General features: G+C 50.8%; 9 protein-coding genes across 9 annotated transcripts; 3 read left to right on the forward strand and 6 right to left on the reverse strand.

Moving 5' to 3' along the window:
• Window positions 1-101: 101 nt before the first annotated feature.
• On the reverse strand, window positions 102-905 carry LRP88_12471 (uncharacterized protein; the record flags this gene model as incomplete). Its single annotated transcript, XM_083248864.1, has 1 exon — window positions 102-905. The coding sequence occupies one exon, from the start codon at window positions 903-905 to the stop codon at window positions 102-104; it is 804 nt and encodes a 267-aa protein (XP_083095319.1).
• Window positions 906-1,271: 366 nt separating this feature from the next.
• LRP88_12472 (type 1 glutamine amidotransferase domain-containing protein) lies at window positions 1,272-2,036 on the reverse strand (the record flags this gene model as incomplete). Its single annotated transcript, XM_083248865.1, has 2 exons — window positions 1,272-1,660; window positions 1,712-2,036. The coding sequence occupies 2 exons, from the start codon at window positions 2,034-2,036 to the stop codon at window positions 1,272-1,274; spliced, it is 714 nt and encodes a 237-aa protein (XP_083095320.1).
• A 487-nt stretch (window positions 2,037-2,523) lies between these two features.
• On the forward strand, window positions 2,524-2,841 carry LRP88_12473 (uncharacterized protein; the record flags this gene model as incomplete). The annotated part of the gene is made up of 1 exon (XM_083248866.1): window positions 2,524-2,841. The coding sequence occupies one exon, from the start codon at window positions 2,524-2,526 to the stop codon at window positions 2,839-2,841; it is 318 nt and encodes a 105-aa protein (XP_083095321.1).
• Window positions 2,842-5,951: 3,110 nt separating this feature from the next.
• LRP88_12474 (glycosyl hydrolase family 61-domain-containing protein) lies at window positions 5,952-6,950 on the reverse strand (the record flags this gene model as incomplete). The annotated part of the gene is made up of 1 exon (XM_083248867.1): window positions 5,952-6,950. One exon carries the CDS (start codon window positions 6,948-6,950, stop codon window positions 5,952-5,954), a length of 999 nt encoding a protein of 332 aa, XP_083095322.1.
• Window positions 6,951-8,754: 1,804 nt separating this feature from the next.
• Window positions 8,755-9,791, reverse strand: LRP88_12475 (glycoside hydrolase; the record flags this gene model as incomplete). The annotated part of the gene is made up of 2 exons (XM_083248868.1): window positions 8,755-9,288; window positions 9,345-9,791. The coding sequence occupies 2 exons, from the start codon at window positions 9,789-9,791 to the stop codon at window positions 8,755-8,757; spliced, it is 981 nt and encodes a 326-aa protein (XP_083095323.1).
• Window positions 9,792-11,166: 1,375 nt separating this feature from the next.
• LRP88_12476 (RlpA-like double-psi beta-barrel-protein domain-containing protein-containing protein) lies at window positions 11,167-12,134 on the forward strand (the record flags this gene model as incomplete). Its single annotated transcript, XM_083248869.1, has 2 exons — window positions 11,167-11,652; window positions 11,721-12,134. 2 exons carry the CDS (start codon window positions 11,167-11,169, stop codon window positions 12,132-12,134), a joined length of 900 nt encoding a protein of 299 aa, XP_083095324.1.
• Window positions 12,135-12,317: 183 nt separating this feature from the next.
• On the reverse strand, window positions 12,318-14,233 carry LRP88_12477 (uncharacterized protein; the record flags this gene model as incomplete). The annotated part of the gene is made up of 6 exons (XM_083248870.1): window positions 12,318-12,594; window positions 12,661-12,903; window positions 12,955-13,328; window positions 13,606-13,712; window positions 13,774-13,917; window positions 13,987-14,233. The coding sequence occupies 6 exons, from the start codon at window positions 14,231-14,233 to the stop codon at window positions 12,318-12,320; spliced, it is 1,392 nt and encodes a 463-aa protein (XP_083095325.1).
• A 579-nt stretch (window positions 14,234-14,812) lies between these two features.
• Window positions 14,813-16,280, forward strand: LRP88_12478 (uncharacterized protein; the record flags this gene model as incomplete). The annotated part of the gene is made up of 5 exons (XM_083248871.1): window positions 14,813-15,255; window positions 15,318-15,664; window positions 15,718-16,034; window positions 16,096-16,187; window positions 16,247-16,280. The coding sequence occupies 5 exons, from the start codon at window positions 14,813-14,815 to the stop codon at window positions 16,278-16,280; spliced, it is 1,233 nt and encodes a 410-aa protein (XP_083095326.1).
• A 3,086-nt stretch (window positions 16,281-19,366) lies between these two features.
• LRP88_12479 (uncharacterized protein) lies at window positions 19,367-24,875 on the reverse strand (the record flags this gene model as incomplete). Its single annotated transcript, XM_083248872.1, has 21 exons — window positions 19,367-19,482; window positions 19,743-20,397; window positions 20,453-20,630; window positions 20,687-20,809; window positions 20,861-20,910; window positions 20,965-21,251; window positions 21,300-21,321; window positions 21,377-21,582; window positions 21,689-21,725; window positions 21,819-21,880; window positions 22,048-22,206; window positions 22,306-22,813; window positions 22,864-22,922; window positions 22,976-23,301; window positions 23,355-23,612; window positions 23,664-23,788; window positions 23,847-23,939; window positions 23,993-24,062; window positions 24,112-24,132; window positions 24,195-24,687; window positions 24,740-24,875. The coding sequence occupies 21 exons, from the start codon at window positions 24,873-24,875 to the stop codon at window positions 19,367-19,369; spliced, it is 3,984 nt and encodes a 1,327-aa protein (XP_083095327.1).
• Between the last annotated feature and the right edge of the window lie 1,023 nt (window positions 24,876-25,898).

Raw genomic sequence — 25,898 nt, forward strand, 5'->3', positions numbered from 1 at the left:
TCCTCCGTGGGATCAAAAGTATAGAACCTCAACCATGGTCCCACGATTAATACAATCTCCCCGTTATTTCATGTCCATCGCGCGAGTGATTCCTTTCCATCTTAACCTTGCTCATCTGACACCTTGTCTCGTTTGATCTCGTCTTCCACAAAATCCAGAAAGTCAGCCCCCAGGTCTGGCGGTAATTGCGTCTCTGAATGCCGGGCTTCCATGGCAAGGGTAACGATGTTGGGATGGTCGTAGTGTTCAAGGACCCAGTCGCCACCATCCTTCTTGGAGCCCCATATAGAAGTTTTTTCGTACCTCAACTGCCGACACGCATTGAGGATACCATTGTGATCCACTGGGCCATTTTGACGGTGCCAGGCTAAGGATTCGATCATACAATCGAATACACATTCCAATGATGGAGCCGCAAAGAGCGTATCGGGTGGCGGACCAAAGATTGACTTGCCCAGCTCGCGACCAACGGCGATGTCAAGTAAAAACCAGAACCGTGGCTCAGTTTGGGAATCCAAGTTGATGTAGTCTTCCATACCCTTGCCTGTGTTGAAGTTCATTTCGAACTTGGGATCGGGTGCCTGCCGGGCCGCATTGGCCTTGGTGAAGAGGACAAACTCAAGTTTACGTGCCGGACAGGGTAGAGAGTGATGGCTGATGATGTGAGAGAGGTGACGATAATCGGATATCGGCTCGTGTATGATTGCATAGACATCAACGTCACTGATGCCAGGCTGGTATGCGCTGTACCCAGCCGAACCGAAAAGATGGACGGCCAAGAGGTTGTCCTTTAGCTCGTCATGGAGCCGCTGGACTAGTTGCAGTGAATATTGATCCAACTGACCATGCCCTGATTCTGTCGACTGTTGCTCGTCTTGGTCTGAATCCTGAAGAGGATCGGCCATTCTCCATAGGCGGGAAGGATGAACCCTTCCGAGATAGATGTAGGAGGAAGATCAGATGGATTGTGAGTGATTGCAGGTCAAAGATGGACACGAGGATGGGGAACTTGGGCCGTCGACGTTTGATGACGTATTCATAGAAGGTTGTGATCGATTGCTGACCATTATGTAAGGGGGTCAACGTCGACCTCTCATTGGGCCTTCGGCGTCATCATGTGTGCCGATGGAAGACCTCTGGCATTGGCTACCGATGGTGAGAGCCTCGGAAGAATGGCTAAAAAAAAGTCTCGCTATCTAGATAGTGCAAGATCTTGAAAATACAATCATGTTTCAGTAGACTAACAACTGCGAATGGCATTCACCCCTGACTCAGAGAGCACGCTTGCGAATGGCCTCCAACAAGACCTTGCCAATGACTCCAGCACTGGGAGGATTCTGACCAGTAATCAGGTTCTCACTCTTACCGCTGGTGACAACCTTGACGCCAAAAAGCTGGTCGGCCTTTTCGTACCGGCCTCCATGTTCCTGCAGCTTGTCCTCAAGCAAGAAAGGCATTGCGTCGGTGAATTTGTATGCCTCCTCCTCAGCATTGGAGAAACCGGTGACGGCCTGGCCATCGACCATATATGTTCCATCCGATAGCTTGACGTTAGCCAGGGCAGCCGGCCCGTGGCAAACGGCTGAGACCAGCTTACCGGACTCGTAAAACTCACGAACCAGAGCGTGGGACGTGCTATCCACGGCTAGGTCGAACATGGCTTGATAGCTTTGTCAGCGTCTCATCGTGGTTGAGGAAAAAGTACACGTACGGCCGTGGCCACCGACGAAAAAGATACCGATATACTCATCAGACTTGCCAAGAAAACTCTCAAGCTTCTGCGTGTTCTTCCAAACATGCTCCTTTTCTTTCAAGAATGCTTGGCAAGCTTCATCATTCTTGGCATCCTCAATCGAATATGGGTCGACAGGAGCTTCGCCTCCCTTAGGCGAAGCTACAATGAGGTCCACATGGGGAGCGAGGTCGTTGTATGGGTGAACCAACTCGGGGAGATACCATCCCGTCTTCATGTTGGCCCGTGTGGGAAGTACATCTTGGGATGTAAGGACGACAAGAAGTTTCTGCCTGGTAGACATGATGTAGATAGATGAGGAGTAAAGAATATACTGGATGCGTTGTTTTCGTAGCTTTGGGGCTTAGATAAGGAACTCTAGAGTTAGAGGATGCCTTTTATGTGGAAGCCATTTTTCGGACTTATCACACATGCCGAAGAGCGACCAAGTTAGTGTGTCTTAACGCCGAAAACGCACTTGATGTTCCCTGCCACCTACCTTGCAATACGAACCATCGGCTGATAATGTCGAACCTTAATTCTAACGGTTTGAACTTTCAACGTGTTGTGATGACGTTTACCTCCGGTAACTCCGTGGTCCAAGGAGTGATTGGCAACCGTTGACACAGGCAGCTTAGGCATAAAGACTCGATAGCCCCTCGTCAATGTTCTATCTATTGGAAGTGCAACCCATTCTTCATCATTGTCAGTTTTACTGTTGAATCACGAAAGCGAACTCGGATTTCCTCATTTCTCCTCCCACTCAACTCGCACTCAAAACCACTACCAACATGGCCTTCACCATCACTGTTCTCTTTCCCAATGAACCCGATGCCAAATACGACTTCGATTATTACGTCTCTAAGCACATGCCGCTAATTCAAGAGCGCTGGGGCAAATACGGTGTCAAAAGCTGGTCGGCAACGCAATTTACTGCCGGATTGGACGGTTCGCCAAGTCCCTACGCATTCGGATCCATCGTCGAGTGGGAAGACGCGGACCAAATCAAGACTGCTTTTGAGGGACCCGAGGCCGCCGAAATCATGGGAGATGTCGCCAACTTTAGTAACAAGCAGGCCCTTTTCCTTCTGGGCCGAGTTGCACACTAAGTCCTTGCGCGATTGCTGCGGATTTAGTAGCCTCTTGAGGGCTCTGTTAGCGCTCTAGTCTTGAGGCTCAACCCGAAAGTCAGGATCAGATGTTGCGGGGATTTGAAGTCAGTCATTGGAAAAGGGTGGTTATGGGTCTTGAGGAACGCACACTCTGTGCCATGGTCAATACTCGTGTAGATGAATGAAGGATACTTGATTGGGCTCTGAATTCTCTGGTCTGATATGTAGCGTGAGGTGCTGCAAACCTGTGCGGCAGATTTGCCTGAGAATCTCGTTACTCGTGTCGAAAGCATCGGTACTGTGAGTTCGGAGTGTATATATGGCTATTCCCTACTTTTCTGACTGGCCTAGAAGGGACTACAAGGTTTACTATACAATCTCTACAGTAACTGTGTTACTATCTCTAAAGACATCACCGTCACATTAACCCATACTAACTCGTCGGAATGCCCCTCTGGTGTAAGTAGACGGCCTTAATACCAGGAACCAGGTATTTGGTTCCTCCACTTCTAGTTCATCAGCAACAGAACAGTCATCTGCTGACTCCCAAGAGAACAGTTTGAAGCAGTAAAGGTCATCATCAACTGCAACACTCTTCAGGTGATCCCAAATCACTTGAATCGGCTTGTCCCGATACTGAATTTGCACACATGGTGTTTGCTCAGTGACCAGGTTCGCGAGAACCATGCTCGCAGCGAGGATAGCCTTCCCACTAATCACTGCGCTCGTTTCATCATCTAGGAGTTCCGTCTGGCAAGCTAATCTCTCAACTTTGACGCAATTCGAGAGAACGAGCGTATACTGCGAATACCTCAAGGGCTCGTTAAAGTTGTACGTGATGGGCCTGTCAACCGATCCCCACGACCAAATTGGTATCCCACCAAGCTCATCGTCTCTGTTGGGTTTTTGGTTGGTGTCCGGTTTGGGAATGTCTTGAGGCTCAATATAAGGATGGAACCAGTTTGCCCCCCAAGCAAGATCAAAATGAAACTCTCGCTTCCAGAGACCTGCAGCGTATTCATCTGCTTGGAGAGTTTCGCGGAAAAGTTTAGCCAGCTCAGAAAGAGCGTTCAGTTTGTCTTTCCGTCGTGATACAGACCGACTTGAGTACTCTGTGACAATATCTTTCCATCTCTCATGGGCTATACTGAGTTTGTCTCGTTCCGGGCCACGCATGCAACTTTCCTGGTAGAAGGTGATAGCGGGCAGTGGGTTTGAGGGCTTGACTTTGGCTTTGAGGCGGCCTGCTTTGAGAGGCGTTGCGAGCCGCCGAAGCTGGAAAGGTTGAGGCCTCCATAGTATATGTCCGCATTCGCAGATCTTCCGGCAGAGAGACTCCCAGATCATTTCGTCTCTAGTGAAGCACAAGCGACAATTAGGGAGCAGGCTTTCCTGTAGGCACCAACCCCTCTTGTCAAATGACCACTTTTTGGACGTGTCGTCGGTGTCAATGGTAGGTTGAACGAATATCTCGAGAGGCGCTTCATCATAGCCAGAGGGCAAATTAGCGACAAACCGGCGCTGCCACTTAGGGTCGCCATAGCGCTGCTTTCCCAAAAAGTGCGACTTGCAGCTGGAGGGTTCAAGGGTCGAGATGGTGAGGAGAGAGTGGAGATAGACTTGATCCATCTGTGAGGCAATGCCGCTGGATCACCCTGGGGGATACATAAAGAGTCATCCCACAAGTTCCGGATCTTCAGTCCGCGACATACAATAATGGCGTCTTGGATCGCAAGGAGCATCTTGGCCATAGGAATGGACTCACGGTGAGAATTGATGTGCATTGTTGTCTTCAAAATGCCGGCGATATCTGAGCCCCAGCAATAAATAAGACACGCGTATGGTGCAGGTTGACAAGGCCTGAAGAGGAATGGCTCACGCGACCCATCCCATGAGCCACCATTTATAAGACGACGCGGCATAAAGCCTGGGTTCGGCATGGCACATGCCTCATCGTGCTCGAGACAATATGAGAGCCACTTGGCCACTCTATCAAAGGCGGCTTGAGAGAAAGATTCCACGACAACACTGAGAGACTGAGCCCTGGGGAGTCGTAGCCTATTCGTAGGTTCCGGTATTTTTGAATAAAGGGGGCGTCCGTCCGGCCCTCGGGCGAACTCGTCGTAAATGGGCTCGCACTCATCGTACATGTGCTCTCCTAGTCAAGAGTTGGCTAAGGCTCAAAGAGACAACCGAGGCTCATGTGTCGGTATCTAGTTGTCGGGCGAGCTGACTTACCCTTTGACTTATGGAAGAATTGGAACGAGCTAATCTTCTGTATATCCTCGGGGAACCTGGCATTTTCGTTTACCGGCCCTGAAAGGAGCTCTACCTGGTATGGAACTGGCTTGAAGAACCGTATCAAACCATGGCCATCCTTACGAGCATTGATCTAACCAGGGGAAAAGGCCTCAATGACTTGCAGGAGTAGATGACATTCTACGCATGACGTAGAATACTCGAGACAGGTCCGTATGGGTACGCAGATTCCACAAGGATTGGCCATGTGCGGGCATCTTTGTGATGTTATCAATTCGACTGAGCTCACACAGCCCGGCCAGAGTCGTCTAAGGCATCGCTTGCATCTCGCATGATGGCGCATGTTTCCCAATGCGCAGGGTCTGTAGGTAGGTAGTTGGAACACACTCTCACTGTCTACATGAGCGCTTAACCCTTCATTCTCCAGGCTTAGGCTGATGTCTGTTCTGTATCCCCACTTTTCAGGAAGCTGACATGAGCAGTGAATCCTATATGAACAACCTGTCGACCTGGGTAGGCACGGAGTAACTCTTACGGTGTTGTATGGGGTCAGGCGTTGATGCCGTTCAGTTTTAATAATTGTGTCTTGTTGCAACGGAGAACTTCTTTCGAGAGGGCCTTGATGATGAGAAGAAGAGTCTTGTAAGCTATGCATAAATATATATGCCTAATGTACAATACTAGCAGCTATCTCAGAAAGAAACAATATTCACCCTCAAACTATATAAACCGTTGCATCTAGAAGCCAGTCTAGGAAACGACCATGTTCAACCCCTTCCAAGCCTATAGCATGACAATCCATCCTGCATGGACTCAAATATGCCACGTCGTCTCTCCAGATCGGCCCTTTAAGCCTTGAGAGACCTCATACGGCGAGCGTGGAAGCTAGAAGAGCATCCGCTTCCAGAGCCGGTCGAGGGGCTGGCTGATCCAGTATCGGCGTTGAAACCAGTGGCATCAGGAGCAGGGGCAGCAGTGGTGACAGCAGGAGCCGTGGTATCGTCAATGGCGGAAGTAGGGGCAGGAGTATCGACAGGAGCAGAGCCAGAGTCCGACTCGCCACCGGCGACGGTCTCGGTAACATCGCCAGTGGCGCCATCAGCAGTACCACGGATGGTGCCACCAGGAATGACATCAGGGCCAGGGGCGACGGGGTATGAGGTGGAAGATCCCCAAAGGCTGAAGTTGACAGCCTCGTCGGACTCCTTGTAGACACCAGGAATCTTGACGCTCTGGCCGGGCATGCTGGTGGCGCTGTTGCCAGCAACCTCAATCTGGGCGCAGGCATAGTAGAATTCGGCCTCGCCGTTGTGGGCACCATGAAGACCGATGTGCTCGCCACGGACGAGGTACTGGCCATCGGGGATGGACGACGGCACGTTGAACCAGACTTGGTCCTCCATCCAGGTGCACCAAGCATCAGTGCGCAGCGACTCAGCGCTTCCAGCCTTACAAATCAGGGTCTGGTGGATCTTGTACCAGTCACCGCTGCCGTCACTGCTGGCGGCATTATCGACGGGGCTGACATAGACCTGGGAAGGTCCGGGGTGTGCCATGCCGGTACCACCGTATGCCATCTTCAGGCCAACCTTGTCGCCAGCCTTGACCTTGAAGACCTGTGCAGCAGGGACGGCTCCCTTGTTGCAGGAGAAGTCGGCGTCGAGAGGAGTGATGGAGCCGGAAGGAGGGTTCTTGAACTTGGTGGGCATGTAGCTGTTCTGGTGCTTGCGAATGTAGGTGTTGGCGGTTCCCTCGAGGGCATCGTTGACAACAAGCTGGTCAAAGGTGTAGTGACCGTAGACGGAGGCCACGGAGGCCAGGACGGCAGAAGCAACGGAGAACTTCATGGTTGCTGGAGTTGGTAGTTGAAGTGAGTGGTTGTTACTTGAAGAGAATGCTGAAGTAAGGAAGTTGACAGTAAAAGAGTGAATTGAATAGAGACTAGCTCTGAGAAACGAATGAATGAAACAAGGAAGCGATAGCGAGGAATGAAGATTTCCGATGTAGAGGGACGGCCATGTCTTTATATATCATGATCCCTTCCACCCACTCTACGACGTCATGCCATTCACAATGGGGCAAAGGATAAGCATGTTTCAAAGATGGAATACCAAGAACTGCCGGTGGGCGAAGCCGCTGGTCTTTCCCGGGGTTTGGGCTAATCAGACGAATTACCAGTTCAGAAGTTCAGCTTGGCCCCGTGCCCCCGTGCCCCCGCTCCTCTAAATGCTCCTTCATTAAGTGACAGGGTACCCTTGTGGAGCTCTTCAGCCTCTCGCATCAGGTGCTGGGGCCGTTAGCTCGGCGGATTTAAATTCCACTACTGAGGACCCTTGCGCCCACATCCCGACACTTCTTGGCCCGAGACGCTGGGAATGGAGTCAACTTTAGCGAGGTCTAGACCAAAAGTCAGTGCGTTGACAGTGGGAGGAGCATGTGATGGTCTTCAACGACATGTATTAAGGAATTACGAAGTTCGATAGACTGGCCAAGATTGAAGAATTCCGGCACATGATTGCCATGATGGCACTTTGAGTACTTTATGAAGAGTTGCCTCAAAGATCCTCCAGATGCTGACTGAGGTGTCAAAGGTAGTTAATCTGGCACATGGTACTCCTGTTGATGTCTCCACGTTGCCGCTGAAAGTCGAAAGCCCATCATTCGGTGACTGCCACCTGCTAGATAAGTCAGCCGTTACTCATGACTGTTTGTTTCAGCAGTCCATGCACCTGAGACAGGGGCCGGGATGGCTTGTTGAGAATCTCACCCCCTATGTTCTTTGGGAACAAAACTCAAGATCGATCTTCGGTGTTCTTTTGAAGCAGGCCACTCAAGGTGATTCTACGAGGTCTCTGCTTGTTTGCACTCATGCGGAAAGAGGAAGGATAGCTTCTAATACTACTGTGCCTCTCCTTGATCATTGATCAAGGCTATTGTGTGCCAAGAGGTTGTTGAGAGCCCCGGGTCTTTTCCAATTGTAACGAACCTACCCCATAGAAGAAAATGGTTTGACGTAGACTACCACTTATTCTGACCCAGGAGTAAAATGACGCATTCTGATCATCGTAAACACTCCATTTCATCCTCGGTTATTGCCATCAAGGTCGAAAATACACCGCAATCTCGGCATCAAGCCACTCGACAGGGACCCAGATTGGAGCCAATGGATCCCCTGAGTGGCACTCGAAGTTAAGCTTACTGGCTTTACGCAACAATCAGTGCTTGTGGCAGCACAAGTCTAGTGCTACCCTTAGAACGTCTCAGGCTGTTGGACCACCACGGAGATACTTGGCCTTGTGAAACCTTACTATATACTTGCTATGAAGCTAAAGTCCCGCGAAGATCCCCAATACGACACTCAGGGGACAAGTAAATACTGTACTAAAAACTCTTGCACGGCACGGGGTTATCATTTACAATGCTTCGTGGAATCCTGGAGCCCAGCCAGGAGGGAGTCATGTTATTTGTCTCTCCAGGAGGCATGGCTTCCTCTTTCCATCAAAGGAAATATTTACTCCAAAAACTACTATATACGAAGAAAAAATGGTGTGGAATGCGAACCACAGTTGATCACTCCTGAAATGCTTTCAAGCCATCCTAAATTGTAGCCACAGGATACACGCCAGAAGGATTCTGCTGTGTGCTTCGCGTCTACCTGAGGGCCTGGACAACAGCATCGTAGGCAGGCTTGGGCGAGTAGTTGTTGTCGAAGAGGAGAGGATTCTTGCCGGTGCGCCATGAGTCCTGGTCACGGACACCCCAGACAGTGATGCCGACGCACTTGGGGACGTTGAGACAGGCCTTGGTGACTGTGGCGTAGTCGTTGGCAGGGGCGCTGGCGATGTCAAGCTCGGTGATGGCAACCTCAGAAACACCAGAGCCGGCAAGAGCCTGGAGGGCGCCCTGGATGCCAGAAGCGGCGCCAGGGTCAAGGTGAGTCTGGGAGCCGATACCGTCGATAGGGATACCGGCGGCCCTCCACTTCTTGACGTGAGCAACCATACCGGTGGTGACCTTGGCGGCGCTGGCCGAGTCGAGGCTGTAGTCGTTGATGTATAGTTTGGCATTGGGATCGGCAGCCCTGGCGGCCCTGAAGGCGATGCCAACAAAGTCCTCGCCAAGGACGCGGGAGAAGACCGAGTCACGGAGACGACCGTCCCATTCGAAGATTTCGTTGACGACATCCTACTCTAGTTAGTGGACTATCCAGTGTTATTTTGATTAGTTGAATGCGTGCTCACCCAGGCGTAGATCTTGCCCTTGTAGCGGCCAGCAACCGTCTTGATGTGGTTCTCAATGACCTGAGTCAGAGTGTTGCGGTCGTTGATGTTCTGAACCCACTGAGGCAGCTGAGAGTGCCAGAGAAGGGTATGACCTCGAACCTTGAGGCCGTTCTGCTGGGCAAAGTTGACAACCTGGTCAGCACCAGCAAAGTTGAACTGGCCACGCTGGGGCTCGGTGGCATCCCACTTCATGCTGTTCTCGGGGGTGACCTGGCCAAAGTTCGCCTTGATGATGGCATTGTTCTTCTGGTTGCTGAGGAGGTTGGGGTCGGTGATGGTGCCATAGTACTTCTTGCCCTTGTTGATGATGAGTTTGTTGATGCTGTTCGGGGACTGGCGGGGCTCGATGTTGGCGGGGGCGGCCGCGACCAGCGAGGCTGCGAAGAGGAAAGAGGAGAACTTCATTGTAAGTTGTTGATAGTTCGAGAGAATGGAATCAAGACAAGAAAGAACGAAAGAAAGCGATATCCTGTGGTATGGAGAGAGAATGTGTGAGGAATGGAGAGGAAAGGAGAAAAAAGCTGGTCGTGAGTGGGTGAAAAGTGCCAAGAACAGGAGGACGGAGCAGGACATTATACATCAACTCCGGCGATGCAAAATTTGTATGCTATTCGGCATCACCAGTGTATCATCCGGAGGAGCACGGTCCGTTGTTTTTTTTGGTGTTGCTTTGGAATTGACGCTTGTCTCATTGGAGGAATAATACAACGGAGCCTCACGTTTCATTTCTACCACCTGGACCAGGGTTTATCTGCCTAAACTGAATCCCGAGCTTCTGGAAACAGAACATGGGGCCGTCATCGCCGAATTTGACCCCTGGTTTTCGTTTATACACGTGCTTGGCGTATTTCCTCTCCACAATTGGGGTCGTATTTCGTTCTTCGCCATCTTGCCCTGAAACACTTCAAGGATGCTGTTTGGAGCATCACCAAGTTCACAAGGAGGAACTTTTTTAAAAATGTTGACAACTGAAACCAACGCCATATGCTGCAGTCTTTATTAACCATTGATCCGTATATCCCCTAACCACCTCCTCTTAGAGAACTCTCCTTCGACCCTCTAGAGCTTCAGGGGAGACAGTGGAAGACTACTTCTTGCCTCGTAACGGGATCGTGCTATTCCTTCTTAGCATTTAAAGATGATGAGTGGGATTAATCTGTTCGAGACATCCCGCCGCGTTGTGGCGTTATCATCACGTCTTGTTCGCTACTCTCTCCTTAGCTTGGATTGTTTTGTAAAGAACTTGGTGGGGCCTCAGATCCTTTAGCTGTTTCAGAACCTGGTTTACAAGGTAGTCGTTTCAGCCCACCTACGGGCACGGCGTCGGCTTTTCAACTGATATCCGCTCTGAATCGGATGTTCGGCAATCACCTCGGCCTGGTTTGACAGGGTAGAATCCCACTAAACTGGCGAGGCAGCCAGTACATCTGTAAGTATTGCTAGCTTTTGGACGCCGCTCTAAAACTCGAAACGCTCCCTAGTTATTATGTGCAGATGATCTCAGCATGTTAATTAAACAACATACGTGCCGTCCAAGCCGTGAAACTTGGAGTAATTAAAGTCAATTGTCAACGATTACGAGTCTGCTCACTTGCTTCTAATTTATCCATGTTAGACACGCGGCTTGATGCGATGACATTGAATGCTACAAATGTATAATAGAAGTGTGTCTGGTTTCTCTGCATTGCCTTGCCTCTCAATTTCTTTCGCGCATCGCAATCGATTTTTGCTTGATTCTCTTCATTAAATCGCTCTTTTACTTTCTATCTTTCTATTCGAAATGCAATTCAACAAGTTGTTGCCCTTCCTTGTCACGGCGCTGGCGTCCGTGTCCGAAGTCGTTGATGCCTCTGCGTGCAGGCATCAGAAGTCAAACGCTCCTGTTTCCCATGTCGATCCTGTCACTAAAACTCCTCATTCGACTCTTTCTACCATCGCCACATCCAAGGCCGCTAGTACGTCTGTTGCCAAGGCTGTTGTGAAGCCTGCAGCCCCCACTGCTTCTTCAGCCACAGCTTCTTCAGCCCCTGTTTCTGAGGAGGCCTCCACCTCTGAAGTCTTCACGGGCTTGGGAACTCGTTATGGCCTGTCTGATGGCTGTACCGAGGAAGACTGCTGGCAAAACGGTGCCTGCAGCTTTGCCGACTACGATTTGCCCTCGGGTCTGGATGGTTCTACCTGCGTCTCGGATGATATCTGGGAAAACGGTGCCAACTGCGGCGGTTGTATTTCCGTCACTTACAAGGGCGTCACCTTGAAGATCATGGTGAGAATTGGTCCTATTTTGGGCTTTCCGTTCTCTTGTGAAGATTCACAATTCTAACTCTGTCCTAGGTAACCAACAGGACTGGCGGAAATGCTACTCATCTTGATATGACCCCGTCGACCTGGTCGAAGCTCACCAAGGGTTATTCCGGAGGTGGAGTTGACGGCATTGAATGGGAATGGATCAAATGCCCTCTCCCCCAGTCGTCATCTCTTCAAGTTCACATGCACAAAGGAGCCTCCAAGTACTGGTTCGCTGCTACGATTGAGAATGCACTTCTCCGCACTAAGAAGGTTGAGGTCAGCAGCGACAAGGGCAAGACCTGGCAAGTCTGTACCCTTCATGATCCCAACATGTATATTCTTGACGACAAGACTCTTCCCGGTGACACCGCCTATGTCCGCGTTACCGACATCAACGGTGGCCAGGTTGTTGTGAAGGATGTTGTACTCAAGTCTGGTGTGGTGACCAAGGCTACCTAGGTGCTTTCAAGGTTAGGGTAGGGACCTAGGAGGTCGGGATGGGGGGTTGGGTATTGAGTCGGTTCGGGATACAGTGCAATTTCTTTCTTGTATTATTTACTATTTATTTATTTACATAACCAGTGCGTGATAGGTAGTTAATTTCAGCAAGGCTACCTATTTAATAGACCTTTGATAGTTGAATCAAGCAATTGACTTATCATTCTTGACATCGGCTTTAATATCCTCAGAGACCCTGGCGCCCGACAGCGTCTTTATGTTCTTGAACTGCCTGAAGGGGATGTTCATCGCGAACAATTGCTCAATCTCTTCCAGTGTACGCCCTTGAAGCTCCGGGATGCAGAAGTAGGTGAATAGCACGGCAAGCACGGCGAACGAACCATAGATGAAGCCAACCTTTGACTGTAGGTTTGCGTAGGGTGGGAACAGGAGATATGGAAGTGTGAATGCGGTGACGAATCTGTGGTTACACGGCAATATCAGGGACCCGCACAAAGACTCATGAAGTGCTTGGGGCAAGACTTACTGCATGATCACATTGACCACAGACCCGGCCCTGTAAGACATGTCTCGCAGCCTCTGATTCGGGATCTCTGCGCTTAGAATATGTGAGTTTGGCGACCACCCACACGTCCAACCCACAACAAAAATGATCATCATGGCCACAATGGCTGAATTCTTTGCGTTGGAGGCCGGGACAACCGTTCCAATGATGCCCATCGCCATCAAAGCTACGGCTTGAATCGAACCTCCGATCATCAAAAGGCGTCTAATGACATGAGTTAACCAATATGCTGATCATGGCTCGAGGGTTACTGGCCGTCGCCCAACAATATCGCAGCCCCACATTGTCGCGATGGCCACGACAAGAGCGACAAAGGACTTGATCAAGTTGATGTTGAAAGGGTTAATCGTGCCCAGTGACTTGATATAGACAGAGCCATACACCAAGTGGAAGGTGTAGCCGGTCGTCTGCAGGAAGAAGTTGATGCCGATGACAATAAATGTTTGGCGGATGTTGGCCTTCCAGAACAGCTCCTTGAAGGTTCCTTTCTCTTGGTAGCGGGAGGCGGCGGTTCCCAAGAGGTTGTATTCTGACGCGATCTCGTCTTCGGTCATCTTGCCCTCCCTGAGTTTTCGAAGTGCTGCGAGGCCTTCCTCATGACGGGCTTTGCCGGCGAGCCAACGAGGAGACTGCGAGTTGAGATATCGTTAGCGTTACCCAGGGCAAAAGATGCAGAGTATGGGGGGACCTACCTCTGGGACAAACCAGATAGCACTGGCGACGATGGTTGGGACGAAGAAAAAAAGGCCGTACGGGATCTGCCATGACGCATTGCTTGGGATCTCGCTGGTTCCGCGAGTAATAATGCTCACAATAAGCCCGCCAAGCTATACTTTCGATCAGTACCCACCTCAAGTGATCCCTATCTATGAAGGGTCTTGGCCAGATCGCGGGGGAAGGACTTACAATGACACTGGTCTGGTAAGTGGATACGACGAAGCCCCTGGATCGCGCAGGCACGATTTCGGATTGGTAGATGGGAACAACGGCAAGTTCCATGCCGATGTAAACATCTGTGGGTTCCATTAGCATGTCTGATGTCCGGTCTGAGAAACAGGAGTCGGTAATACAGACAGTTGAGAACACGGCCAGCCAAGAGATGATCTCGATTCTTTGCAGTGACGACAATGGCAGCTGCAAAGATGGCCCAAATGCTCATGGTGAAGACACACATACGCCTGCCCCAGCGGTTGCTGACATAGCTGCCTACGAGGAGACCTGCATCGCCGTGAGCGCAGTGATGGTATGGAGGGACTGTACTTGACAAGCCCCAGAGTGGGGACATACCAATCATGAAGCTGACGTATGGGAGTGAACTGAACAGAGACAACCACTGAGGGTCCACGACATGCTTCTTCGCCGCCGGATTCCATGTACCAAATTGCTTCTCAAAGTAGTTCATTGCTTGGGTTCCAGAAAAGACAGACATCTCAAACCCAAAGTTGAACTGAGAAAATGCGATCAGCAGCACCGTCAACGTCAGACGGACGTTGAAGGTGCCGCGTAAGTCGAGGCCGTGTTTCTGAGATGCCATGGTGTAGAACGAAATCCTGCTCAATGTGCCGTAATGTAGGAGGGCTTGAAAAGTTGCTCGGTGAGTTGGGATGATACATCAAAAACTTGGGAATACGGTATTGTTTATATAGGATGTTTCAACTCGGTTCTCAATTCACGGCCTGAATGGTGTAATCGGCCTTTCCATACTGACCGCAAGAGATGGAGCGAAGTTTGCAAAGTCCAGGCCCACATCGTCTCAAAGATACCCCGACCCAGCATCGCTTGAAGTCGTCTTGATCTTCGGAAATCTTGCTAGCGCCCCTTGGCGTCTGGGGTTGAGGGCACATGACGAGTTGCTGGCGCATCATTACCCGTCTACCCGCCCGCCATTCCGTTGCGGACCCCTCTTTATGCTCGCTTGCGATGTTAGACTCAGCGAGACACTCCCGCCTACCCGCTTACCCGTGCCGGCCTCAGTTGATGGCTCACTTGACTTGCCGTTACTAGTCGGTCTAATCTTGTTACCCTGTTTGAGTAATTATTAATATGACCGCCTGTCTTTTCTTCCAAGAGTAGGTATTGCTTTGTCTCAATTTCGTCATCAAGGAGAGAAAATATGAAGCACCCTCTCCTCCTTATCGAGCCCGACCGTCCGAGCAAGACAACATTATCGATTGCCATCCCCGAACCCAAGCATCAAAGGCCCAACATGTCAAAACGGCCAAACTTTCTCATAATCGTTGCCGATGACCTCGGTTTCTCTGATCTTGGCTGCTATGGCTCAGAGATCAACACACCCAACCTCGACAAGCTGGCGCAAGGCGGCGTTCGAATGACCAACTTTCATACCGCCGCTGCCTGCTCACCAACGCGTTCCATGCTCTTTTCTGGTACTGACAACCATATCGCCGGGCTTGGAGAAATGGTAGAGTATATGATGCCGTTCAAGGAGTACTTTAACCACAAGCCAGGGTATGAAGGATACCTCAACTGGAGAGTGGCTGCTCTCCCAGAGGTGCTGCAGGATGGTGGCTATCACACAATATTTTCTGGTAAATGGTAAAGTCATCGTTTGGTTTCCAACATGGCCAATGGAAATGCTGATATCACGTTTTCTATAGGCACCTCGGCTTAACCAAAGAGTTCTCCCCCTCCTCGCGACGGTTCACCAAAGATTTCACGTTTCTACCCGGCGCTGGCAACCACTTTGGCTATGAGCCCCAGCTTCAAGACGACGTCTATTTCCCCGCCCTCTCGAGTAAAGGGCACTGGATGGAAGATGGGGCATTTTTCGATCACGAGGATCTTCCAAAGGACTTTTACTCCACAACCACCTTTACGGACAAGATGCTCGACAAGTTCAAACTCAGGACAGAAGAGGAGATACAGAAGCCATTCTTCGCAACCCTAGCTTTCACGGCGCCACACTGGCCACTCCAGGCCCCTAAGCATGTTGTGGATAAGTACCGTGAGTATCCTTCTCTCTATCGAGTAGAGGCAGTCTCTGTTAATGCAGCGCAGGCGGAAAATACGACCAAGGTCCAGATCACCTAGCTGCATCTCGTCTAAGTCGTGTTATCGAGCTCGGGCTGGTGATCAAGACAGCTCAGATCCCAGATCCCGCGGGAGCACAAGGCTACAAATGGAGCTCCATGACGGCAGACGCCAAATCTAGATCATCTCGGGCGATGGAGGTGTATGCTGCCATGGTCGAAGTGGTGGACGATAACGTAGGGCGCGTGTTGAAATACCCTGAGGAAACCGGCGAGCTTGACAACACATTTGTCTTGTTCATGTCGGACAATGGAGCGGAAGGGGCTTCTATAGAGGCAGCGCCGGTTAGTAGATGACTTATGTCTCCTTTTTTCTATCGACATGGCCCTGACACGAGTGTTGCAGATCATGGGTGGCACCAAGACAATGGCATTTATATTCGACAAATATTACAACAACAGCCTCGAAAACATTGGTCGTCCAGATTCCTTCGTTTGGTATGGTAAGTTAACAACAATCATGATGGCACTTTTAGATCACATGCTGATTCAAACAGGACCCCGCTGGGCCTGCGCTTCTACAGCCCCTAGTAGGGGCATGAAGTCCTGGGTCCTCGAGGGCGGCATCCGTTGCCCATGCATAGTATCCTACCCTCAATGGCCCACAAAGCCTGGTGCTATCACAGACTCCTTCACGAGCGTCATGGACATTCTCCCAACAATCCTGGAGCTGGTAGGCGTCCCGCACCCAGGTAATGTTTTTCGTGGACGCGAGGGGGTACAGCCCCGAGGCAAATCATGGGTCAATCACCTGTCATCATGGAACGACGCAAGAGTTAGCGTGTACGATGGACAGGTTGATATTCACGGTTGGGAGTTCTTAAATCACAAGGCAATTAGAAAGGGCAATTGGAAAGCTGTTTGGATCAGCGCACCACGTGGGAAGGATGAGTGGGAGCTGTATGACGTTGAGAAGGATCCATCTGAGTTACTGGATCTCGCTTCTGAGCGGCCGGATGTCCTGGAAGAGATGATCTTTCACTGGGAACAGTACTATTCGGAGACCGGGATGATACCGACTCCCATGCTGGGCCATCGTCCATAGACAGTAGCTTAGAATACATCAAGTGCACCTGTACTGTATGTAGCTACTCGCAGAAGCCATCGAATATGCTTTCAACCTGAAGCTCCGCACTCGAGCTATGCGTTATGTCTGCAACATGCTGTTGAAGATACCCCCTTTCTACATCCTGGTCTCATTCAGCGTGGGAAAACGTGTCGGCGATCAAACCGACCTCCGGGGATTTGTGAAGATGGACATCCAACAATTGTTAGTCGCATGGACCCGTCCCCTATCCATTTCCTAGCCATTTTTCTACCCATAAAGACATCAATTGATGTCAAGGAAGAAAAATACAGTAGCATACTGACTCAATATCGGTCTTGAGCTTGATGCCGGATGTCTTGCCGGGGAACGAAGCTGAGGTTCCGGAAAGCCTGTACCCCGCACTCCCCGGTTCCTGAGCACGTCACAAACTAATAAAATGGCGAACATTACAACACCCTTCAACTACCGCTTTTATGACAAGCTTCCCTTCCGTCTTGCCGTCTACCCGTGCTTCCGTTAAACAACGCAGCACCTGGCGGCCATGTCAGAATCGTCAAACACTTCCCCTCGGCAAGAGGATTCACCGCCTGTGTCTCTTTTGCATCCCGGAGATGGGAATCCTCCAGTTCATCGCCCTGCCGCCAACCAAGACCGGGGCCGCGCTGACCCCCAGTCGAAACGAAGACGTCTTAACACGACAGACTTTGCTCAACGTAAGCGCGCCGCCGAAGCATGTCAATTTTGCCGAGTGAGAAAGACAAAGTGTGACAGCGCTCGCCCACGGTGCGGCTTCTGTGTTCGTAATAATGCTACGTGCATCTACAAGGACGTTCAGCAGCCCACCGAGACGATACCTGTGCAAGTGCAACACGAGGCTGCTTCGAACAGAGAAGTCATAGCTCGCTTGGAAGAGATCAAGGATATTTTACTCAAGGATTCCTACAAGAGGTATAACACCTCCTCGTCGCCCACCACAGCAACGGAAGGGCGGGATCCTCCTGCAGCGGAAAACATTTTCCCCGCCACGACTCCAAATCCTTGGGCGAGGTTCTCCCACATCGCCAACAGTAGTTCATCAAAAGGGCGTCGAATTCCATATGCAGCCTTGAGATGCGAGGGCCTACTCAAATGGCCTTGTCTGGCCAGTGTCATCCCGCAATCTGCTACGAATATTGACTCCTTTCTGTTCAGCCCGGGGTATAGAGAGGTCCGGAAGATTCAAGGAATGAAACATGGGAGGGGCATCAACGAGCATGCCTTGGTCCCCCTCTGCGAGAAGTTCTTGGTTACAGCACATCTTCGTAACCCAATTCTTGATGATCAAGAATTATTATGCCACGCCCGCCGGGCCACCGGTCACGGCCTTGATTGGGACTCTTCGGCCTGCCTGGTGGTGAGTAATCGCCAATGGTTCAGTTCCCTGTGTCGTTTGGTCCACTGACTGACACGAAATGGCATAGCTGCTAGCCTGTGCTTTGGGTTCTTACGCCACGCCTTGGATCAAACCAAGGGAGCAGTTATGCCCATTCGACGAGGCCCAGCTACAAGCCTTAACAGAGGCAGAAGATCAAGATGAGGCAGAGGCCTATTATGTGGCCGCGCAGAAACGGCTTGGGCTACTAGGCAACTCGATCCAGGATATTCAATGCTTCTTCCTTGCTGGCATGTTCGAAAAGACAGCTTTACGCCCACTGAGGGCATGGCATCACATTCAACAAGCATGTAGTCGCCTTGTTACTCGATTGCTACAGCGGGGCGAAAGACCCCTGGCGCCGTTCAATGACCTGAATCCCGAAAACCACCACCTAGAACAGCGGCTTTTTTGGTCTTGCCTCCGCGCCGAAAGGTTCGTGCTTTGTCCTGTTTTTGCGCTTTACTCACACACCCTCAGTGAACTCGTTTTCGAACTCGGCGAAACGCCAGGGAGCTTGGAGAATTTCTCGTATCCTGATGCTTTCCCTTCGCCGCCTGATAATCTCTTCGATGACGCTTCGCCTAACACTGACGGCTCACCTCCTAGCTCTATCGATAAGCAAAGGCGGATCAACGAACAAGGCTGGTATTACTACCTTGCCGAGATCTCGGTCCGGCGGACGGTAGACGAGACTTTGAATCTACTTTACAGCCAAGGTCCAGAGTACTGGATGGAGAACCCTGCCTACTTGATCCGCCAGTACTACGAATGCGACGGTCAAGTGTCTTCGTGGTGAGTGAGATCTACACCTGACTCTCCAATGTTATCACTGACAGGCCCGCCGTCTTAGGCATCGCCAAATTCCGGCTCTTGTCCAATTCGAGGAAAACGTTTTCCCAGACGATGAGCTTGCCCAAGGGCTGCAAGCACGAGCATCCCTCTGGCGTGAGTACACCCTACGACCGATCCTCTACTACGTATTCCATGCTCCTGAAGATCAAGAGGTGTCATCAGAGGCTCCCTCTTTAGCCGCGAAGGAGATACAGGTCTGCGTCACCACTATTCAGCGATGCTCCTTCTCCGGGAGGCATGGTGGTATTTGGTTCGTTTGCCGCAACATATTTACAGCCGCATGCTTGATTCTTGCAGCTGCTCTTAATCCGCATCGTGTGCAGCCACCTCCGGAATGGCAAGGTATCGCGGAGCTGGCAATCCAAATACTGAGTCGATGGGGGCAAGAAGCTCAAGACGTTCGAGATATGAGAGATATACTATATCACATGTATGAACAAATCCGCAGGAAACTATGAATAGTAAGCCACGTTGTTTTATGGCGCTGGGCTTTGATCTAGCTATGTAGAACATTGCTTACTATTGTGATTATTGGCCCCTTTTAGAGACATGGAGAAAACAAACTACCATTTACATGACAGGGAGATCCGATAGGACCACCCACCGCAACCTTTGCTCTTCCAATGGTCTGGGTCTTTGTAACAAACAATCCCGCTGACGCCATCACAATACAACTGACCTACCGTATAAGGCGAACCAATATAGTAACATTCTTTGCCATATATCTTGTCATTGTTCGTAACCAAAGTCGGGTACTCGGCGTCGTCAGGATCATTGGGACTGATCTGCGAGCTTCGGGAATACTTGCCCGTTAGGTCGCAGTGATCCTTGGGTTGCTTCCCTTGTAAGGGGTACTCGGTGATGCCCCACATTCTCTTGTTGCCATGTACATTCCTCTGGAAGATGGTGATCTTGTGCTTCTTCTCTGAGGTACCAAAATCGTTGCAGCCGTTCAGCCACGCCGCAATAGCACCGGCCTTGGGATCGACAGGAATGTAATCCGCGCGGCCGGTCGATGAAAGTGTCCCGTACCGAACGTTGGCACCGGAGGTTCCGACTCCGCCAGCGATCTCGCCAGCTTCCCGCCAGGTTGGCTTGTTGGGGTAGTCGTTATACCAGACCTTGACACGACCGTCGAGTTTGCGTGTCCAGACGTAATCTGCCTTGCCATCGCCGTTGAGATCGATAAAGTCGATCTCATCGGGCGACTGGCTTATGCCGGAGGCATCTGCCTCGGGAAGTGGCTTGTACCTGTCGCCTGTGTACTCAGGGTGGTAGACGTTTCGGTAGATGGTGGTGCCGCCGTTGTCTTTGAGGTAGATGTAGTCATCGCGCTGAAGAGAAGTTAGTGTACTGGTTTGTAGCGTACTTGAAGAGCCGATATCTTACCCCATCGCCATCAATATCGGCAATTCTGACCCTCTTGCCGGGTCCGAGACCAGAGGCTATAGTCCCGATAGGCTTGAACTTCCAGCCATACTCGGAGCCCTTGTCTTCACCCACATTCAGGTAGGCCTTGAGCATACCGGTTTTATCGTCCAAGTCCAGGTAGTCGTCAAGCCCATCCCTTGTATCATGTAAGTCAGCTGAAACATCAACGTATAACAGAGCCCAAAGAATTACCCATTGATATCACCAAACACAACTTGATGGGCCGGTGCCGCACCAGAAGCAATGGCCTTCCCACCATTCAGTGGCTTCCAGGCCCAACCCAGGGAGTCCCCGTCGCCCACTCCTGCATTGAGACTGTGCACTAAGGTCAGATTACTGAAGGTTGTGGGTAATCAGTCAACTTACTAGACAGTTGGAGCCCCCGACTTGGGGTCTAACCAGATGTAGTCATCAATCTGAGATTCACGATTAGAATGATGCCCAAAGAATTTCGTAGAGTGAACACTCACTCCATCGCCGTCAATGTCCGCAAAGCGTAGACCATCAATCGTCATGGAGTCATCTGTGGTCCCCCGATTGTACCATACAGATAGGGCGCCATTCTTGCCGACGTAGACATAGTCGTCTTTGCCATCTCCATCCATGTCGGCCAGTCTGATGGTGCTCGGGTCCTTTTTAATACCATCTGCGATCGTCTTCGGGTCGCCTTGGTTGATAAAGAGAGGCACACCCTCTCTGTTCGTGGGCTGGTTGAGAAAGCCAGTGAGACCACTGTCTTCGTCCCAGATAAGATAGTCTGGCGTTTGTTAGTTGCATACAACACAATTCCCCACGAGGTTCTTACCATCTCGGCCATCACCGTTCATCTAACGAGTAAGTCAGTTCTCACCGCGTACGATCGTTGGGCAAGGGCAAACTCACATCAGCGAATACCAGGTTAGACAAGTTCCGCACAGCGCCTGTTGCAATACCACCCATGGCGTGGAAGAGCACATCTTGTCCTCCAGCCGACCCAGTGTTCATGTAGTGTTTCAGAGATCCCCCTTCACCAATGTACACATAGTCAGCCCTTCCGTCGCCATTGATATCAGGGAATCGCAAAGTCTCGAGGTTGGCATGTGGAACGCCTGAAGCGATCTGGCCCCCAGGCACAAACCTCCAGCCGTTGACCCAGTCATCGTCGGGGCCGTAGTTCCACCAGACCCGAACTGAGCCGTTATCCGGATCAACAACAAGATAGTCGTCCATCTGATCGAGGATTAGCCATGATCTGAATCAAACAACTTGGTACTTACACCGTCTCCGTTCATATCCTGTGTAAATGTTAGTTTGGCCTGACTAAGAAAATTCGTGGGGCTCTTACCGCGAGGAAGATGGTCTTTGCCGGGCCCACGCCACTGCCGATAATGCTGTTGTTGTTGCCTGCTGGAGACCATGGCTTAGGCAGGTTGTTCAGCCAGCATCTGATCTCTCCAGTCTTGGGATGAATCCAAACGTAGTCTTATCACATTGATCAGGACAGCTGAAGACAAAAGAGGACCTGAAAATGTTGAACTTACCGGCCTTTCCGTCGCCGTTCATGTCATGGAGACGGACATAGCGAGTATCCCACCCCAGTCCCTCAGCAACCTCTCCCTCGGCAACCCAGTTCTTGTGGTACTTCCAGTCACCGTTGTGGCCCACGTTGCCTTGAGCAATCTTTCCCGCACCCTTCCAGATGGGATTTTTGTTGCAGGCAGTCCAACTCTTCCCTCCCTTTGCCGACTCAGCTGCATCGGCGACGGTCTCCTTCGAGGTAACTTGGATCGGACTCTTCCCCCAGTCGGGAGCAGGGATGTTCTTGTCAATGCCGCCGTTATTGCCGCTTCCACCGCTGTTTGGGTCGGACCCGACGGGCTTTTTGATCCAGCTGGTGGGGATCTGGTGAATGAAGCTGTACCAATAGTCGCCCATGAGCTTGTATCCTGAGTTGGTGGGATGAATACAGTCCTGCAGATCGCTTGTCTTGAAGGTGGTGAAGTCGACGGCGAGGACCTGGTGCCCATCCTCCCTCCGTGACTTGACCACGCCGGGAATGAGTTTTTGGAACTCTTTCGTTGCCGGGCTCTGCCTCTTGTCACAGGTGTTGATTATCATCGCAACCAGAATGGTGGCGTCTGGACACTCCTTGATCATCTTGTCGACTAGCTTGCCTAGTCGATCAGCAGCTCCTTTGGGGTCGTTTCCTTCTTTGGAGATGCCACGGTTCGGGTTCATGTCGTTCGTCCCTGCTGCCAAGAGGATGATATTGGGTCGTTGCTTTAATGACGGATCGACATGATCAGAGATGTACTGAATGGTCTTTCCAGACCAAGCCGCCTGTTGTTTCTCGGTTAGCAGTGTCGCGTTGCTCCGCAGAGGTCACTTACGTAGTAACCATCACTCATCGTGCCGGATGATTCTGTGCCAGCAAAGACGACTTCATCACCTGGGCCTGATGTCAGCATACAATATATCGTGTCGGACTAATTGTGTTCCTACCAGACAAGTCCTTTTTAAGCTGACCTCGGTAGCCGTTGCCGTCCCCGCCATTCCTGTCGCTCAAGTACCCGACAGTGATGGAATCGCCCACCGGAAGAATCCGCAGCTTCGTGCCTTTCTTTACAGCCTCCCCAGCTTCGGTTTCCTTGTACTTTAGAACGACATCCGTGTCAGGCAGATCAAGGGAGCAAGCGCCAGAACTCTCATCCTCCATAGGCACAGTATCTTGCCCGTCCTCTTTCGCCCGGTGATTCGACATGTGAAAAAGGACAAGGTTCGCGATGAGCTTGTGCAGCAGAACCTGAGGGTGAAAGACGCGCCCATACCTGCAAGTCTCGTGGTAAGTTCTCAGCTTCGTTCCTGGGTTTCGAGCTCTTACCCGTCAGGTATTACATTAGATACACTGTCTTCTTCGATATCCAGAGCCGAGACTGTCTCGATGTTTTCCAACTTGCCGTCATTGTCTATAAGACGATCATGTCTGAACTCGGCACTATCGTCAACATACTGCATCGCTTGAGAAAGTATATTCATCTCAGCGGCGAAGGTTCCGTTGTGGTAGCTGCCTGTTCCTCGCTTCCAGGGATACTTGCCCCACGGATCCAGGGTGTTGAGCTCGTAGAACATCAATTCTGGCCTATGATGCTCAGCATGTTTCATCTTTGTTATACACCCAACCGAGACTTACCTCGTGTTGCTATCCACGGTTGACTCGTCGACACCGGGCTCGCAGAAGCGCCCGTTAAAGTCTCCGACAAGGTTGTCGTAATCAACAAATTTGACCTTGTCACCCGCCCGTGCAACAGCCGCCTCCTAGTTACAGTTGCTTAGAAAAAGACCACATAAAAGAGAAGCGAGATACGAGACTTACCAGCTGTTTATTCATGAGGTCAACGAGAAAGTTCATCCAACGACGGTTGCTAGCTTTCAGAGTGATGACATCTTGCAATCGGCTGTAGGTTTTCTGAGTTGGATAGTCAGTCGGGGCATAGCAGCACATCAAAGGCCAAAACGCACAAAGATCCATATTGTCCAGCTCACTTTGTTGCACGCCGTGTCGTATTCAGTCCCGAAGAATTTTGCGTAACTGTTGGATTTCGTTAGCCACTAGTCCACGAGATGAGGTAGAAACATACCCGGTATAGTATATCATGCCACTGAGGAACAAAACAGTTAGTGCTGGTCATGAAAGGAAGGGGGTTACCAAAGGTTCACATACTCTGGGGACAGCTTCTTCTTGGCGGCCTCAATCATGGTGTCGAGTCTCTTCCCAAATTCATCACTGCGGATGATGTTCTCTGACACTTTGAGCTGTCCTTCGCATCCACGGGAATATGTGTTCCAGTCCCACGCGTTAGCCCACTTGTCGCCCTTCCAGCTTGCAATCTTCCCGATGAACCACTGGGCATCGCTAAAGGCTAGCCACTGGAAAACGCATTGGTTGAGGATGTTGACAAGCTCCGCATCGTTGCCGCCTAGGTAGAATAGATGAGCCAGAATGCCATTAGTGAACTGTCGGGGGAACAAACCAGCAGAGAGAAGAATGACTTGCTGGCCAGAGTCGAGCCCAGGAATCTGGTCATCAATCACGTCCTGGACTACCGCCCCGGAACACGACTCGAACTGGAATTTCCTCTTGGTCGGGTCACCAAGCCTTTCGTCCTGGTTGACAAGATATGGGTATGAATGATCATATCGAGCGCAATCGGAATCTTGATCAAGCATTAGCATCATTGGGCCTGCCAAGACAAAGAAGGTACTCACCACCTGGGCCCTGCAGTCTGTCACCAGCCCCTATCCCGGCTGAATACGAGTCTCCAATAGCTGCAATCTTTTTGATCGAAGAGAGGTCATCAAAGTAAAAGTCCTCATCCGTAGCCCTTGAGAACAAACTCGACATAGGTATTGATCCAATATCTCCCAACGCTGGGCGAGCGACTATTGTACCAGAAGTGGCAATCAGAGCGAAACAATGAAAGAACGTATTGAGTTTCATGATGAGCCAGTTACTCTGGAAAGCGAATGAAGGATAGTCGGCTCAGCATGGCAGATAAAACAGGACGCATACTTTTCCGAGGCACTTTAATAATCTGGCTGCATCCAAGCTGTCCTGTGCCGAACACTTGACAGGGGAACAGATCACGAACAGGTATCCCGCGAACCATATTGGGTTCGGGAGTCGACGGGCCTAATTCGGGCCAAGTGACGCATAGAACGACGATCCTGCGTCATATTATCTATGGATAACCAACAGATACTGCACAAGACTGGAGCTGTGTTGGTGAGGGTGGGCCATGTTCTGTTGGTATAGGGAATAGGGGAACACGAGAAAGTACAAGGGGTTACAACTTCAGCCCCCTTCAACGGTTGATCTATTTCCTCAAGTTATGTGAAGGCTCAGGACACCAGGGCAGTGCTCCATATCCATTCATGCAATAAGTATGTCTAAATTAGACAAAGGATCAGTTCATGCGCAGCACCAGCCCACAGCCCTGTTTCATCGCCATGTTGCCGCTTGTTGTTGGTCGTTGGCTTCGGTTGTTGGCTATGGGCTGTTGGTTGTTGGTTGTTGGTTGTTGGTCGGTGGTCGTATCCATAGTGGCCCCGACACGGAACGCCCGGGCGGTCCTTCGCAACCGGTAATTGGTTCGTTAACCAGATAGATCGCCAGACCTGTCCCATATTTAACCTGTAACGTGGTCCACATGGGACCGAGTCAAATATCTCCTTGAGTGCGTTAAGGCTTCGTGAGGGTCACGACAGGGGGTCCGGTCCAATTAAAATAGCGAAAATTAGAGGTACTTTAATCCCCACCTATTTTCTATGGTGATAGAAGTCCCAACAATCTTGTGAGTTACAAATCGCAACATCACATTGCTTGCAGCCATAAGATGACCTCTTCAGCCCCTTCCTTTTCGTATTG

Source organism: Fusarium phalaenopsidis (genome assembly GCF_050370095.1).
Source record: "Fusarium phalaenopsidis strain FUZ10S chromosome Unknown contig_32318, whole genome shotgun sequence".
Lineage (NCBI taxonomy): Eukaryota > Fungi > Ascomycota > Sordariomycetes > Hypocreales > Nectriaceae > Fusarium > Fusarium phalaenopsidis.